This window comes from Pseudopipra pipra, chromosome 2 (assembly GCF_036250125.1).
Source record: "Pseudopipra pipra isolate bDixPip1 chromosome 2, bDixPip1.hap1, whole genome shotgun sequence".
NCBI classification, from domain to species: Eukaryota; Metazoa; Chordata; class Aves; order Passeriformes; family Pipridae; genus Pseudopipra; species Pseudopipra pipra.
The window spans coordinates 44768428-44786322 of record NC_087550.1 but is presented as its reverse complement, the minus strand read 5'-3'; the positions used below and the strand labels follow the sequence as shown (position 1 = coordinate 44786322).

At 38.9% G+C, this 17895-nt stretch overlaps 1 protein-coding gene across 7 annotated transcripts in view; it reads left to right on the top strand.

Annotated features, from left to right (window-relative positions):
• Window positions 1-17497, top strand: part of PSPC1 (paraspeckle component 1) — a 61865-nt gene extending 44368 nt beyond the window's left edge. For 2 of the 7 annotated variants that reach the window (XR_010428268.1, XR_010428265.1), the window contains 3 exons: window positions 12124-12226; window positions 15118-15234; window positions 15504-17497. Coding sequence is in view for 2 of the 7 variants with exons in the window: in XM_064645285.1 (XP_064501355.1) it covers window positions 8884-9024 (141 nt within the window). In the remaining 5 variants the exon portion in view is untranslated. Of the gene's footprint in view, window positions 1-352; window positions 6327-8883; window positions 12227-15117; window positions 15293-15503 lie in introns of those variants that run through there. The other 5 variants (XR_010428266.1, XR_010428267.1, XM_064645285.1 and 2 more) reach the window with 5 other exon arrangements.
• The last annotated feature ends 398 nt before the right edge of the window (window positions 17498-17895 follow it).

The following is a 17895-nucleotide window of genomic DNA, read 5'->3' as shown; positions in this document are numbered from 1 at the left end:
TTTCAGTGTGGAAGGAAAGAAGAGCAAGGAGCGGGCAGTAGAGCAGGACTCTTCATAACTGTGCAGAAATAGCTTAGTTTGTGCTGTAGACACAGAATGTAATTTTATATATGTTCTCATTAAGTGACTTTGGTAGGATCTTCAGTACTTCTAAGAAATATATATCTTAGAACAAATAGATAAGAAGCATGTTGAGGACTTTAGATATATGAATAACATGGTTATGTTTTATATTCTGAGTGATAATTGGTCTAAGAAGGAAAGTATTTGAAGTAATGAAGAAAAAAATGTGCACTAAAATGTTGAGCCAAATTTTTTGTGTGAGCTTGACCTGTCTGTTCACTTTCTGCAGTTGCCAAGAAGGTTACATGCAAGCCAGTAAAATATGGAAAATAGTGTTCTCCGTGATTTCTCCAGAAAAGATGCTATACACAGTTGCTTTAAAGAAGCAAGACTATTCACATGTACTTTTTCTTGGAAGAAAATATGTAAACTGCAATTAAAAAGATGGAAATACTGTCTTTTAAAATGCTAACGGTCTTCATTCTTTGACACAATAGCACTGTGTTGTTCCGTATATTATGTTTCGCTTTTAAGGGAAAGAGCATGTGAAAGGTAAGCCACAGCTCCAGTTCTAATCAACTTCAAATCAAAAGCCTTTTCCAGAAGGCACAGAAGGAAAACTGTAATAATGAAACAGTAGTTCATTTTCAGTTTTGTTCCAGTTTGGAACATTGTGCTTCTGGAACTTCCAGCATTGTATCAGTAGCAGTTCCACATCTGACATTTTCAGAACCAGAGCCGTGCCAAATAATGTAAATAAAGTTTCTGCCTTAGTGTGTGAAGAGTGCGATTACTGCATTTCAAAAACTGAATGTTTAGAGGTTTTAAAGAAAAAGTATGAAAGCATTGTCATATATTGAATTGCTGGTTTAAAAGTGAAAATTATGTCAACTTGCCAGTTGGGATGGCTGTGCTTTTAGAACCATTTTTGGATATGTGTCAGGTTATCGTTGCCATGTTAGTCTTTGTGCAGTTTTTGTAATACCACTTCATGCGAGTTCACCATCGTTCTTGCATCACAATTGTGTAGTTTCATATTTTAGTCGCATTGATGAATGCAAGTGACTGTAGAACGGGGGTTCTAGAGCATTTGGTTTGTAATACGTAAGTTGTTTAGGAGAATTTTTCATTGCTAAGCTTGCTTTCTGTTTGGTGTTCACTCTGCATGTTTTGAGCAAAATACATTTTTTCTATTGCATAGGGGGAAAAAGTAACAAGTAATGAAAAAGTATTTATTAGGAGAGAAAATGGAAATCCTGTATGCCTCTTACGGCTTCTAAAATGGCAGCTGAGTCAGGAGAATAAAATCACTTGGTATACTTCCTGCATCATTACTCTAGACTTCTTCCTGCTTAGGGCACACTTCAGTATTTATATTAAAGATAAAAAAATAAATCTGTTTAGTTTCCATCTGCTTTTAATCCCAAGTATATGTACAAGACAGTAAATTAAGTCCAAATGTCTTGATGTTTGCTCTGAATAGTACTCTAACACCCCAAGTTGCATTAAACATGAAAAAAAATCAGTTCGAGTTTCATAGTTTTTAAAACAAAACTTTTTAACAAATAAGTTAGAGTAAGCCAGTCCTCTGGGGCCCTGAGAAAGCACAAATCTATGGAGAAATCATGCTCTTGTTTTGAGTTGCATTATGTTACTGAGCATGCATTTTTTATTCTTTGGGACTACTGTGTGAAACTGTGTTACAAAGATTTAATAAGAAATATAATTTGTCTTATCCTGTTATAAGTATTAATTCATTACTAGCATCCCAAAAATAGAATTGGTAATTTAGCTACATATACTTTACTGCAGATGATGGCATGTAGTGTGAGTATCAGAAACAGCGTAATTCAGGTGTTGGTAGTTACTAGTAGTATGTTGTGCTTTTAGGCCTAGGTGGATAAAAGCTGATCTCGAGCATAGCAGTGTTTTGCCCAGAACCTTGAAACTACACTTGCATTTCTGCTTTATTGCCATGGTAGTCACGGAAGTACTCATAGGTTTGAAAGTGCATGTCTGGATATTTGAGAGAGAAGGAGATAAAGGATTGATATGTTACTTAATTCTTGAGGCATCGGTTGGGAAAACTGGTATTGTAGAATCTTCTTCGTATGATAATTTTTTTAAAAATCAAAAATTTTTAAACAGTCTTGTATATTCAAAACTGCCAATGTGGAGGTGTATCATTAAAGAGGTGGAAAAACTGTATTTTACTAAAAGTCTTATTTGCGTTCTTGAGCTTTCACTGATTAGACATTGAGGATATTGTGCCTCAATCCTAACCTTCTGTTACTATTATGGTGAAAATTCTGCAAACTTCTGCAAGGCTTTAAAAGGGGTGTGAGGATGTAAGGTGACATACTGACTGTAGGATTGGGCCAAATCATTAGTCTTTGAAGCTTGTTACTGGCCTGCTCTGGTTATCCTAACCCATTCCATTTAAGACACTGTTTTCTATTGTGTATTACAGGTTTTCTTCTATTGTAAAAGCATTAAATTTTCTTTATGATGTGGAAGATGTGAGCTGTATGAAGTTCTATTTGAGGATTCTAACACTGAACTCGATGGAAATGGGTTAAAGAAAAGCGTCAGATGCACAGTAAAAACAGTTCTTTATATGATTTGGCAGGTTGTTACATATCTCTCCATATGTGTTTTATAAGTATATGAATATCATTTATGTATTTTTAATCTGTTGTGTCGTTAAAAAGAATTTGTCTCTTCTTAAGGGGGCAAAAAAAAAAGGACTTTGTTCCGGATTAATTAAATTTCAAAGTTTCTCTTTAGTGTAAATAAATACACAATAATTAACAGAATACATGAGAACTTAATAGTTATCCTTTCTAAACTCACAGGTGTGTGGAAATACTAATATGGATAAGTAAAAGTAGATAAGTGCTCTTCATAGATTTACAGATGGGGAGATAATATTGTGGAAAAACAGGAAGATGTGGTTTGACCTCACCTTTCAGTTTGCTGCATCTAAAAATTTAGAAACTCATAGAATTAAAAACCCCAAGTAATGACTCTTAGAAACTTCATCTAAAATTCTTAAATGTTGTTTCAGAGTTCTGCTGTAAATAAAACTAGTTTAGTGTAAACATAAATAAAACTAGTTCAGTGTGAACATTCAAATAAAACACATGTTTTAATGGACAAAGTAAGTCAGAAAGCCATTAAGACGTGGAGAAGAGTTAACGTTATTGGGGAGTCGGCTATATTTTCTTATATTTTTAGTTTTTATCTACATAACCTTAAAGGAAAAGAGGTGAAACTACATTAGTGATGTGCAGGGAAAGGTCTAAATATATAAGACAAAACTCTGCTGGGGAAAGGGCTGAAGTCCAAATATGTATAACTTATGTACCAATGCATCCAATAGAGGACTTCAAGTTCAGGGAGCTCCTGCGTAAAATCAGGTGCTGCCCAAATCCGGTGCTGCTCTTACTACAGGAAAATGTCATCTTTGCCTTGGTTGTGACAAAACAAGAATAGGGTTATCAGGATTCAGGTTTATGAAGAACATAATTATCTTGCCATAGTGATAAATCTGAATGGTTGAAGAGTTAGCACCTTAGGTAGCTTGTCTGATTAGTGGGTGTGTGTACAGCTGCACGACGGTCACAGCCTTCCCACTACTTGGAATATGGTAGTGCCTTTGGTTGTTTCAGCAGTTGCTTCATGTGCCTCAGTTAATGAAGCTCCTTTATGGCTACAAGGATGCTTTTCAAAGTCTTTATCTTTTCTGCTAAGCAAATATCAGTTACACAGTGACAGCCACCACAGATGGGGGTTTGGAGTGGTATAGTCAGGAGGTGCTTAAATCAGCATTTAGCTCTTGCCAGCTACGGTTGTCTTAGTTTACACCTTTTCAGTCACTGCAGTGCACTTCCAAATACTACTTTTATTTAATTAGAAATGTGGTATTCTCAGTTAGGCATTGATCTGAGCAAGCTTGAGTAGAGACTTAAGAAATATCGTAGAAAATTTTCGAAAAATACAAACTGTTTATATTTTTACTGTCAGTGATACAAATTCCTTTAATAATTCAAGGTTTGGTACATAAACTGAATCGTTGAATGACTCTGATTCCCTAATTTTGTAATAAAGATATGAAAACTTCATTCTCTCTCCATTTTCTAAGGATCGCCTTTAAACTGTGTGCATATCTGCTTTTATTTTAGCTTACATAGCTTGGTGTAAACTAGAATCGCTCAAACTTTATGAATAAGCAAATCCTGTCAGAGCATACCAAGTAGTTAGATGCTGATCAGATGCGAGATTTTGCAGAGCTCAGAATGAAAGTAAGTTGACCAAAATAAGTTGTTAAATAAGATGGAAATAAAGTTATGAGAAGGCAAGAACAAAGTTGAGCAGAATGTGGAAACAAACTGAGTTCTGAAGGTGGTCTGTGAGAAGTAGTGTGAAAGAATCTGATAATGGGTAGATATTCTGTTAACCTATCAAAGAAATGGATGCATCGGTATGCAGAACTTCAGTTTGAAATGTGGACTGCTTTGGAGAAGCTGCTGCTTGCTTACGTGGAGTTTCTTTTTCAAGACATTGCAAATAATGTTTGTTGTGTGTTGGAATGGATGTTTGTTCATTATGTACATCAAAAGTCACAAACAGGTAACCGAAGTAAAAGCTTTTATGTTTTAGTCTGTATTTGTAACCGTTGTCTTATTAATGTGTTGATACTTACAAATTTATCATCTGAAATAATTTTGATAATTTAGTTTTAAATTAATATTCTTAATGTAAGAATTACAGTATGAGCTTCCATCTTGAAATCTGAATGAGCCATTGTGAAAAATAGTACCAAGAATCAATCTCTTTGATTAAAAATATTTAGTCTTGAATATGATGCCAACTGACTGCCTTTGTGTGTGAGATGATAACAGAAGGAAATTACCTGTTTCTTACCATGTGGTCTTGGCTTAGTCCTGTGCAAAGGGGTTTCATCACTGAGGCCTTTGTACTCTGCTCTGAAGTGAAGAAAATGGTACTCAACTGGAGTGTCTTTTAAGGGGGGTATATGGCAGAAGGGTTAATAGTATTCTTAACACTCACTGAAATGCCTGATCCATTATTGAAACTTGAAATTATTGCTAATACAGTGCTTTTCAGTCCTCTTTGTTACATGTTAGTAGGTGCTTCCTCTGCTCTGTGTATGAGACCTAAGGTTTAATGCTCTTTAAAAAATGTTTGATATTCACTTAGGAAGCTACTTCATTTTGGGTAGGAAGAATAACTTTATCTTGCAGGTAGTAGTGACTTCCACTAAAATAAGGAATATGAAATGGTACTAGGAAGCTCGGATAAATTCTGCTTTAGTGCAGCATCAGCAGTATGTCCAGTTGTGCAAGGAAAGGACAAAAAACTAAGTTCAAGTCCCAGCTTGCCAGATGATGGAGCTTGTACAGTAGTAGCAAGTAGAGAACCTTTGCTCTTCAGTTTTAAGCAGTTGAGTTTGCCACTTACCCTGTTTTGAAAATTTTCACAGGTTCCTTGTTGGCATTATGCTCAACTTTTAGCCCTGGTCTGAATAGTAATCTGCTAGACTAGGCCAGTGCAGGCTTGGTTTGTTGCAAGGTCTAGTTATGTCATGTTGAAACAGATCTGTAAATGCTTTCTTCTCCCCAAGACAAATTTTTGTGAGAAATGGTTCTCTATTCAACATTGCTGTGTGGTTTTGTTTGTAAACAGGTAAGTCAGTGGGCCAGTATGTGATAGAACATTTGCAGGATGCCCTGCAGTTTGTTATGGTTACTGCTGTTCCCTTGTCTTTGTCTTGAAATAAGATTCCATTTCCTGTATATTTCATATCTAATGTAACACTTTGTTTCCTACCAAATACAGCTTTATTGTGGTGGAAGCTAGAAATTGGTGTTCTGCGCTTGTTATGAAGTAATCTGAGTTAGAAGTTGTCACCCATTACAGTTAGCACAGGAAAGATGTTACTTAATTCCCACAATGAAGTACCAAATCTTTTAGGTACAAACAGAAACACAGGGGGTTCCTTCTGAGCATCAGGAAACACATCTTTACTGCGAGGGTGACGGAGCACTGGCACAGGCTGCCCAGAGAGGTTGTGGAGTCCCCACTCTTGGAGACATGGTTCTGGGCATTGGTTCTAGGTGGCCTTGCATGAGCCAAGGATTTAGATCAGAGGATCTCTAGAGGTCCCAGCTTTAACCCTTCTGTGATTCTGTCATCTAAATAAAATTTTGACTTTATTAAACTTTATATGCTAAACCCTATTACATGCCTAGGTATTTGAATGCTTCCTTACTAGGTTTCATTTCAATATAGATGTATGTATTGAATAGTGTTGTTAAATTTCACATTTTCAAATGAAGCACATCAAAGATGAAAGCTCTTTGAGTAAATCTTGAGTTGTTGATAATAAGGACTGTGTGACCACGTCTTGCCCTACCCTTCCCCCAGCACAGTCTTATGGCTTCAGAGATTTTAGCCCCACAAAGATAATCAGTTCTGCTGTCATTATTTTGGAAGAGGAGGTTAGGACACTGGCCTGACTTGGCACCTTCTGCAAAACTGACAGGTAAGGAACCCTACAGGAGGGAATGGGGAGCATTGTGTGAAATTGTGCCAAGCAGTATTGCTAACACTTCAGAGGCTGTGTATCAGTATGTTTCACAATTCCTGAGGAATAGTGATCTTTTAAATTAGAAAAAATGGGATTATACACAATCTAGGAAGTTTCCTGTGAAACTAGATTCCCCCTTAGTTTTTGGAAGATGCAAAATGTCTTCAAACTAGTGAGGTCATCACATTCCAACTATATCTAAGTATTTTTCTATAATACAAATATATGCTGGTTTTTTGTAGTCTTAAAACTGTAAAATCTGAGAAAACTATATCAGGCTTTGCCTATACTAATTTTTGCTACTTTAAAACAAAAACCATTTTGAAATTAAATTGATATTAATAAAACCATACATATTTAAATGTCTCTAAAATCTTAGTGGTTCTCTTGTCTCAGATTGCATAATTGTAAACTTGTTTGCTCAGTGTGTAGCACAATGGTATCCTGACTTCTGTTAAAGTAATAGACCTATACCGATACTACTTAATTCTTTGCTAGCTGTGCTGGCTTAACTTGTTTACAAGCAGACTTTTCTAAATTTGTTTCAAATTCTATAAGTTTCTGTGATAGGTGACCTCAGAGTTTACAGAAGTTGGCAAAACAAGCTCATGAAATTTTAACTGTAGCTTCCAATGCCGAGTGATGCAGCAGTTTCAGATGCTTTTGATCTGAGTTTCTTGAGTTTTCTTTGTTCGTGAAGTTGCATCTATACATCATTATTTTTAGGTGAAAGATGATGAAGGTTAAGGGTTAATCCCTTGCTTCCTTAACAATTTTGTACTTTTTAGCTGTTTGTGACAATGTAAAGCATCACAAAATGCCCAGAACTTCACATTCATGTAACAGGGCATATGAGTACTGAATGGAGAAATTTATACCATTCCTTGGAGGTTTTTCCAAACTGTCCAGCATGGACACAGTCATTGAAAGTAGAAATCTGAACATTTGAAGATATTTCTGCTGTATTAATAATAGGTAGAATGGATAATTATGAAAATCAGTGATTAGCCAGCTATTCTGGTGCTGAAGTTTCCTCGATATGGGAATGTCAGCAGTATAGGGGAGGGGGCCATTTAAAAAAATACAGGATTGAGTTGCTGTTTTATATAGGATTGTCTTAGTGACTTTGACTCAGCTTGGCAGTGCGCAAGATTTTGCAAAAAATATAATGTATACATTTATATATATAACACTTAAATTATAGTGTGTGATAGAAGCCTGAGTGATGTTAAGAAGTTAAAGACTTCATTCCCTTCTGCTGATCAAACCCAAACTTCTTAGAAATCATGAGGAATCTTTTTTACAAAAAAAAAAGGGATCCTCCTTTTGTTTTAAATGCATGGCATCTAGGAACATAATGACTTGTAAATGAACAATTTTTATTAATTTTACAAAGTACTTACAAATGCCAGTATCTTTGAATTCAGACCTCACTTAAGCTGCTCAGGTGAAATCTTTGTCCTTTATGTTTAAATACTTTCAGACATGGTCATTATTCCCTAAATACTGAAGTCCAGCTTCTGTATGGTGAAGTATTGCAGTCCAGGCAAAACAGAAAAACAAATGTCCCTTGATTACAGTATTGTCACTGGCATGGGTTTATTGACTGGCTGCTAGAAAATGCCACTGTTAGTTCTTTTTTGAAATCTAATTCCAGAAGAGGAATATCACTATATTCACATTCCTCATTCTGTGTAACATGCTAACTTCAGGTACCCTACACCTTATAAATTGAAAGTTGTGAAATGGATGTAAAATATTTTTAATAATCTTGTCAAGGGAATTGGATGCCTTGCTGGCTTGGTTGAAGGAGTCTTTGCCCTTTTGTTTCTAGGAACTTAATACTCCTTTTGGTAATGTTAATTTTTTCCTCTTAAATGCTTACTTGCTTCTACTACTTTTCTGCAAATATATGCTCCTACAGGGAGAATTTGGCAAACATGAAATTGGGGAAAATTACGTTGCAGTTTGTCTCCTATAATCCCTGGCAGCCATGCAGTGATGCCAGGTGTTGACGTATTCTCTGATTGATATATTGTCCTCAGCAGGGGCTACTCACAATGGAGATGAGCAGGTTTGGCCAGACTTAAGTGAAAACTAGATGAATGGGGAGGATAAGATTGCTTGACCATTTAAGAATGTCTGTAGCACTGTATCTTTTGTTAGTATGTCAGCAGCAAAAATTGTTATCTGTTACCTTTTGATAGGTAAACCTGAACAAAAGGAAACACGAACACAGCTCTGCGGATCATCTCGGGTTCCCTTTGGAAACCCCAAATAAGTGGCCACAAGGGATTGTGTGTTTTCCTGAGAACAGCTCAGCACTGGAGTTCTTCCTTTCTGTGTGATGAATAGTGGTTCTGCTACTCTCAAAATGATACCTTATGCCTGCTGGTGCAAAATGCCATATGGTCACTTGAGGGGAAGTCAGAATTTACCCACGCTGCTGTTGTGTGTTGCTAGGTAATTTTTAAAGCAGACCTAAAATAAAGGGGGAAATGCAGGGTAATTTAGGGGGGAAGCCCTTTGTTATAGTGGCCACCAAAAATCCTGTTAATTAAAGAAACAATATCCAAAAAAACCCTAACCAAATAAATCTCAAAGCCTGTTGTGTCAGTCAAGCCAGTGAAGCTGCCCAACATGAACGTGCAAGGTAAATGTAAACTGTCCTTGGGTGTTGCACTGTCACAGCTGTTCCTGCTCAGTGTGCAGCACTGGCAGCTTGGAGCTCGTCCTGCACAGCTGTTCTCTATTGGAAAGACAGTAGTGCAGATACCCTGTTATGCTGAATATGTGTTATTACTTGAGATAGGAGAACTTAGGAGTGGGTTTTCAATTTTCCTTGATGATGGCACAATATATGCACAGTATCACTCAGTTCATGTGTGATGCATCTGTTTTCCTCAGAATAGGCATGTGTATCATGCTGTTAGCCTTTTAGACTATTTCAGATTCATTTTGCTTGGCACCTATGCAGTTTGAGCTTTAATTTAAAGAAAAGCTTTATCACATGAATTAAAATTCAGAGTCTGTTACTTTGAAAATAACTTTTTGCTGTGTTCCTGCTCACTCTTAGAAATCCATTTCTCATCACTAGCTGTGAAGATACGTTCAGGTCTAACAAAGTCATTGCTGTTAATCATAAACAGTAGGGTTTATATTGGTTAATACAGGGTAGAGAGGTTGGAATAATCTTAATTTTTTGTAGAGAGAGAATTCTGAAGAAACAGCATAGAGGCACAGACCCGGTAAAACCCACACATATTGTAGCACTACCAGCAGTCTTACTGGCTGGTTTCAGGGCCTGTCTTCAAAAACATACCAGATTTATGTGCCTACAACTTTTACTGATATCTACTAGTTGCCAAGAATATGGTTCACTGCTTTCTCTTCAGTAAATCTAGGTGGCCAAGAGCAGGTAATATACACTGGCTGTTGCAGAAACTGGAGAGACTGCGTTAGGCCTATGGTTGCTTTAGCCTTGTTAATAGGGGGGGAAAAGTAATTATTGTGTTTTTTTCATATTAAAATAGAGACTGAAAGATGTGCAGTTTTTAATTATAGCTTCCCTTTAAGATGGGTACATAGCTATCAATAGCTGCATTAATTTCACCATGTGAGGGTAATGTCCCAGGACACTAAATGTTTGTCCAGATGACAATTACAGCCTGGACCCTGTGACTGACAATTTATCACTGTGGCCATTATTGCATTTGATTTGCCAAGTGATTTTAATCCTGTCACTTGCAAAATTATAGCTGTAGTTAGAAAGGTTTAGTGGGCTATACTGTTTCATTTTTGCTTTAGAAATAAGGTAACAATCTTGATTAATGTCCAGTACAGAATAGATAATGGAACTTTTGAAATTCGATAGATAGCAAGCTGCACCATGGAAGTGGGAGGTGTGGTAGATGAAAAAGAATCAAATGGGAGAATTGATAAATTGACAGCACTTATATAGGACTCACAAGTTGTGCCAACTTTGTATTTATTCTGAGCTGCAAGTCTCAGCCTGTTTTCAGCTGTGTCTGATAAGGTAAATGTTACTTTTATTGTAAATGTTTGTGTGCTGTAATTTACATGTATGTCACTTCTGAGTTGCTTTTTGGGGGCTGTTCTTGAAGCTAGCCTGAAGGGTGCTACCTGTGTGTGGCTTTCCAAAGGAATTCTTTCTGTAACAAACACTTTGCAGGGTGTGCTAAGTTTTATGATCAGACAGGACCTCAGGATGTTGGTAAATTAAGAAGTCTTTATCTGAGAACATACAAAGTTCTTCACTTCTTTGCGCTGCTGTAATTTGGATCTTTCCAGGCACCTTTCTGCAGGAATTTCGTTAGGGCTCCTGGGCTCCACAACACATTCCTATGCCTGAGTAGTGGATTGTGTTAAGCCTACCAAACATTGCAGTGGTCACATGTTCTTTTAAGTTGGAGGTATTTATGGAGAAGAGGTGATTTTAGCTGGGGGAGGAGGGAATGAATGTGTGTGTATAGGTGAGAGCTGTTTCGAAGCCTGGCTGGGGCATGGAGCTGTTGAATTTTAAACACTTTGGATAATTATTTGCACATGACTCTGTGAGGAGGCACACAGAGTTCAAGATGCATACCCTTATTAGCACTTTTATTTTGGCATTTTTAATAGAATTACAGTAATTTTAATTATGATTTATTAAATGTAATAGGAATAAAATAATATTCTGACTAGCTGTTTGTTCTTCCAACTGCACTTACTGCAAATACAAGCAGATCTATTGCAGAAGTTGTAAATTTACAAAAGTCTTAAACTTTTGTATCAAATGCTTGTAGTATTAAAATGTATTTTAATGATACTTGTATTCAGTTCTGTTCTGAGATGTTATTATATAGTGGGACATTTCACTCCAGTTTAGTTTAGTTGTATTATTTTGATATACAGCTTTGCCCCTTATAAATGTCAGTAACTAAACCAACAGGAGGCTGTGGAACAAGGAGGCGGCTGCAATGAGAGCAGTTAGTTCTCAATGACTCTGTGTTGGGTGCAGGGATCCTGATTATTGTAGTGGCACTAATATGACAAAGATGGAATGTCACTTTGGCCAAGTGCATTGGCAAGCCTAGAAGACAACATGTGGTGTGTCTTCTGTCACGTGAAGTATGTGTGTTTTAGAAAACCTCCAAAAAGAAATGACTCGGGACTCTTTGGAGCAGAACTGCACTTAATCTACTCCAAGCAGAAGTATGAGAATCTAGGAACTTGTTAATATTCTTGGAACAACTGTTGTTTAACTGCTAAGGCAGTAAAAATAAAATTGGGGGACAAATCTGTGTAGTAACAAGTGGTAAGAGTGGGTAGAGAATAAATGGATTTTTCTATAATTCTATAATTTACGGGTGTTTGAAAAGAGAAGCTACTGTATTTTCTAGTTTGTTTGAAGTGTCATAGTTATTTACTGTCTCCTTATTTTTTAGGTTACTATTAAAATCTTAAAATGCTGATGAAGACTGCCTTGTGCAGAATCCTCGTGTATCTTAAGCACACGAAAGAGAATCATAAACCAAGTTTTAGTACAAGGTATGTATTAGGATACATGGCTTTATTCAGCAGTTACTGAAATTAGGAGCCCTCTTTTTGTTCAGATTGTTTTTTGACGTAGAGTAATTCTGCTTCCACACTTCAGCTAATACTTTATTTGAGATAATGTAGTTCCTTGCATAATTCCTGCCATGTGTTAACATGTTTTTAAAGGACTTGAAGGACATGTACACAGCCTCTAGCAGTCAACTCAATCTCTGGCTAGCCATAATGTGTCTTACATCCAAAACTCATAGTGCCACATTAATAGGATGCCAAGTCTGAGCTACTGGATATTACTGATACACTGCACTCAGAATCCAGTTTGCTTGTATGACCAATATAGTAGTTGCAGATTCTGAACAGTCCTTGGCATGAGCCAGTAGGCTTGATCTGGAAGGCTGTATCCACGTGCTCTGTAAAACCTGGAGTAGAGTTCAGAGTGTGGTGCCATCTGCCCTGGCTGTTGGCAGCATCTCAGTGGGACTGACAGATAAGAAGGCTTTAAAGGGAGTTTTATGCAGCTTGGTTCAGTAGTTCTGATAGTTCTGAAATTCTGAAATACCAGTTTTAAACACTGATGGGATTTGACCAAGATGTGCAAGTTCTACTGGTAAAGCAAGACAAATTTGGGTTAGTTCTCCTCTCTGTTTGTTTAGCCTAGTAAAAGGACTCTATTTTTTAATTATGTGTAAAAAGTCCATGGCAGGGCGGTCAAACTATGTGATCATCTCTCCGTAAGCTGGCATCTGTCTTTGTAGCGCAGTGCAGGATGCCACTGACCGCCTTTGTGGCCAGGTCGTGTTCTTTGCTCTGGTGGTTCTTGGAGTTGGTGTTCATCAGGACCACCAGATCCTTACCTGCAAAGCTGCCTTCCAGCTAGTTGGCCTTCAGCCTGTCCTGATGCCTGAGATTATTCCTCCAGAGGTGCAGGATTTTGCATTTCCCTCTGTTGAATTTCATGAGATCCTATGGGCCCATTTCTCCAGCCTGTTGAGGTATCGCTGGATGACAGCGTGACGCTCTGGCATTAGCAGCCACTCCTCTCGGCTTTGTATCACCTGCAAGTCTGCTGAGGAAGTGCTCTGTCCCATCACCCAGGTCATAAGTGAAGATGTTGAAAACAACTGGCCCCAGTACAGGGATACTCTGCTACTCACTGGCCCCCAGCAGGATGTTGTGCCATTGACCACAACCTTCTGGGTCTGGCTGTTCAGCCAGTTTTCAGTCCACCTCACAGTCCACTTACTGAGCCTGTAGTTTTTATCTGTTTGTCAGCGGAGATATCAGGGCAGTGTCAAAAACTTTCCTGAAGTCAAGGCAGACAATATCCACTGCTCTCCACATGTCCACGGAACTGGTCACCTCATCAGAGGCTAGCAGGCTGGGATCCTTAAGAGTTTACAGATAGTACCTCTTTGTAAGTCCATGCTGACTGCTGCCACCTTCTTGTCCTTCTTGGTCTGGAAATGGTTTTCTGGAATAGCTGGTCCATCACCTTCCCAGGGCCTGTAGTTTCCTGGGTCCTCCTTCCTGCCCTTCTCAAAGACAGGAGTGACACTTGCTTTCCCCTGGTCCTCGCACACCTCTCCCAGTTACCATGCCCGGTCAGCAGTGGATTGGCCTCACAATGCCAGCAGCCAGGTCCCTTGGCATTTGTGGTTGTATCATATCAGGCCTAACACATGTGACTTATGTCTAGTCTGTGTTCCCTAAGCTGGAGTCCATTACCTTTCTGATACTGGAAGGGGCACCGAGGAGGTGAGAAAACTGTTGCGCACCTCAGTTTGTAGTTTTGCCTTGCCCTTTACTAAGGAGTCCCCTATTAATTTCTAGTTGTAGTAAAATCAGTATAAAAATAATCACACAATAATGTGTAATATAAGCCAGGCTATGGAAATAAGGAAGCTACAAGCAGTTACTAACAAAATCTAAAAAAGAGAAGCAGCTAAAACTCTTAATCAGAAAAGTAGTAGTAACAGGAAAAAACTTATTTTTTTCAGAGTCTGACTCAAAAATTTTTTTTATTCAGGGGACATTTTGTTTTGGACATTTTGTCTTGACCATGTAGCCGTTGGGAATTCAGTCTTGCTTATTCCTATGTATCAAGTGTTCCTGTGCAAGAGAAACATTTGGGAGCCTCTGTGTTTGGCAGGTTTCCCAGGCATCTCAGAATTTTTCTGTCCTCAACTTCCAGTTTCCTTCCTGTGAAGGGAAAAGCAGATGGCCAAGGTTCCTTGGAGATACAAGTGTTTCTTTGACTGGCTAAATAACAACTCCTTGTCTCAATGGAGTGATAAAATCCTTTCTTCCTCTTTCCCCATTATTCACTTGTGTGTGTGCACCTCAGACTGCAGTGTGAACCTGGCTGACAAAGCCTAATGGCCTCATGAAATTGGATAAAAATTGAAGGTAGATTAGATAAAAATGTGAGTGGATTACATTGTATTTGGGGCAGAGCATGCAAAGCAAACTGTGAAAAAGATGCACAAGACTGGAAGGGTGAGCCAAGTCAGTAACCTCAGTTGGATCTTCCTGAACTTGTAGAGACAGGAGCTGGCTTCCATGCATCACTGCAGTCTCTTCTTCAGCTCTGAAAGAGATGTGTGCACAGTCCTGTTATACCAGGATATGCACCCCAGCCTGCTGCTGGGGTCCCTGAACAGAGAATTCCAAGTAACTTCTGGGGAGAGCTGTCTGGGAAAGTTATGGCATTTCTCAGCTCCTTATCCAATTGTATTTGTTAATGCATTGCTCTATTATTTGCTGTCTCCTATGCTGTACTTTGATTACAAAAGTGCATTTTCAAGGAAGTTATCACTTAAGTTCTCAACTCCTCAGCCTGAATCGTACTTAATTCCTGAAATGTTCCTCTCCATTGATTGCATTAGGTTTCAATGGAAGCTGCTGGTGGCTGCACACCCTGAGAAGTGAAGGTGGCTTTCTGCTATACAGTGATGATGTGAAAAATGCTGCTCTTCACCTTAGAGTTACAAGGACCGTCAGCGGTGAGAATTGTGGTGTCACCTGCTAGAGCACTTAACAGTGGCTGTGTCTTTTGTGATGGTACCAGTTTCCTTTGTGTTCGATTATTGGGCTCTTTGTATTATTTTTGTGCTTAACATGTAGTTTTTTCTTCGTTGCTCTCTGTGCTCTTGGGCACGCAAATAGTGCTGTTATCTAATAAAATAGTAATTAAATCTGTTACACATGCTTGAATGGTGGAGAGGGGTGAACTGATCACTCTCACTTAAAGCTGTTTTCCTTCTGCTTACAGACTGGGCTGTCCTGTGAGACCTGAGGAAAAAGGGCTGTTTGAAACGATAGGAAGGGACTCAGCCTGGAGGTGGTGCGTCCTCACCAATGTCCCAGCTTGGAAAAGACACACTGGAAGAACGTGAATACAATGTCTGTTTGTGGGGGTCCAGAGACTTCTTCCTGTATGAGGATAGGAATTATGACTTTTGTGACATTACTGTCTTCAGCCTCTGGCACAGATGGTGGTACCCAGGGAGAAGCCAAGTCCAGCATTTCATAGGAAAGCTGATGTTGGCCAACTTTGATGTGTAACTGAGGTACCGACACCCTATCTAAACTGCACTGGAAGCAGATTCTCTTTCTAGAAATAGTGCTAAGGAAACAGTGTTTGATAAAAGGATTAAAGGTTGTACATGCTACAAAAAGAATCAGAGTAAATGATATATTAAAAGACTGCTGCTTGGTTTCAGGTATTGCTTTTGGACTAAAAAAAGCCTTAAGAGTTAAATGAATAAGAAAATACTTTCAGGCCCTAAAATATATGACAAAAAATAGGAAAGGGGTGGGAGTTAAAAAACCAGTAGTGTGGATTGGATTTAAGCTGCAGTAGTTTTGAAGAACACAGAAGTATTAATTACCAAGAGAAAAATGATCTGAGCCAGTGACAGCTGAAAAGAACTGGAAGGAAATAACACTGTGGTTATTAAGCATAGGGGAGACCACAGCTGCAGTAAGCTTTCCGTTGAGGTCTGTCCAGTTGAGGTGGAAGTTATGCTGCAACTGCCTGCTGTCTTAATGTAGCCCAATAAAAATTTGAAAACCCATGAATGAATAATGAAAAATTAATTTTTATGTGATGCGATTAACATTGGCCTGTAATGTATCACCAGGGGTTTTTCAGTGTTTCTGTAGCTATTGTTAAAATTGTTTCAAATTAAATAACAGGATGTTTACTTTCTGTTTCTTGAAATCAACAAGGCAGTGAACATGAATTGAAGGCTGGAGAGGAACCTCACCCACTTCAAAAAAGGCAAATGCAAAGTCTGCAGTGGGAACTGAATTAATGTTTTTTTATCCTGAGCACAGACTGTTTGCAAAGTAGCTTTGCAGAGGCTGATCTGGGGCCCTAAAGGACGAGTGAAGATGAAGGTGTCCAACCACATTCTAGCTCCCATTAGAAGAGCACAGCTGAGCAAAGGCCAGGACAGCAGTCTGTCCTCTCTGTTCAGCGGGTCTGAGACTGCAGCTGGAACACTGTACACTGTGACCAGTTCTGGGCTCCTGAAGACAAGATATATTGGGAACAAGTCCTGTGGAGGCCACTGGGATGACCAGAAGTTTGGAGCACAGGAGCTACGGGCTGGACAGCAGGGTTTGTTCTGGCTGGAGAACAGGAGGTGGCAGGGCCTAGGAGATATTCTTAATCCAGCTGTGTAACAGAAGGGGGTAGGGACGATGGAGCCAGACTCATCTTAGTGGTGCACAGTAGTGTTTCAATGTATGGAAGTGTTGCATCACACGGCTTATAGAAACAGTGCAGGTCAGTACTGTGTTGCTGTACTTACTTGGACTCCCTGCACTGTGGAACCATTGGGGGTTTTCTGGGAATCATTTTGTTTCAGGAAGGGTGCATGCAAGGGACCTGGGCTGTGGGGTTCTCTTGTGGTTTCAGGGATCTTGATTATGCTCTTCATAGAAAGAACTATTCCAATATTGACACAATAGATGTGACAGATGCCGGAAAGTAAGGGACCTTTCAAAGCTTTTAAATGTCCTGTGCAAGCTTTTCCAGATGGATTGTCTCATCCAGCTTTGTAAAGCCTTTTTGAAAAAAAAAACCTCTGTATGTCAGCACAGCCTTTACAGGCTGGGGCTCTGCTGTTACTGCTTGGGGCTGGGAGAGCAGCTTTTCTCCCATATGGATGATTGTGTTCAGTGTAAGACATGCAACTGCTGTAACAGGCCTAACTGGGCTTTTCTTCCCCAAAATTAAAGATCCTTTTTAAACCTTAATTTTTCCTGCTGCCTCAGTCCTCCTCAAATTTGTAGTCTGTGGTGTCTTTTGGGTATTTTTAGGATGGTACTTTTATTTGTCCTTCACTCACTCAAACATTTTAAGACATGCACAAGGTGAAAAATATCTTCCCCAGTGCATGCCCATGGCTGCACCGGTAGCCATGGGGCCTCTATAGTTCTCTTGCCTTGAAAAGGGCAAGACTTCATTACGGACTCCAGCAAAACTAAACAGCACTATAGGAATGCACATGCAGGGTCATCACTGCTCCCGTGCTCTTGGGCTGCCACCACTCTGACAGACTGACCTAAGGAGAAAGATGTTACAACAGCTGTTTTCCAGTACTGTAAGGGAAGGCAAATGGCACTAACAGAATTAGAGTTAAGTACAGACAGGC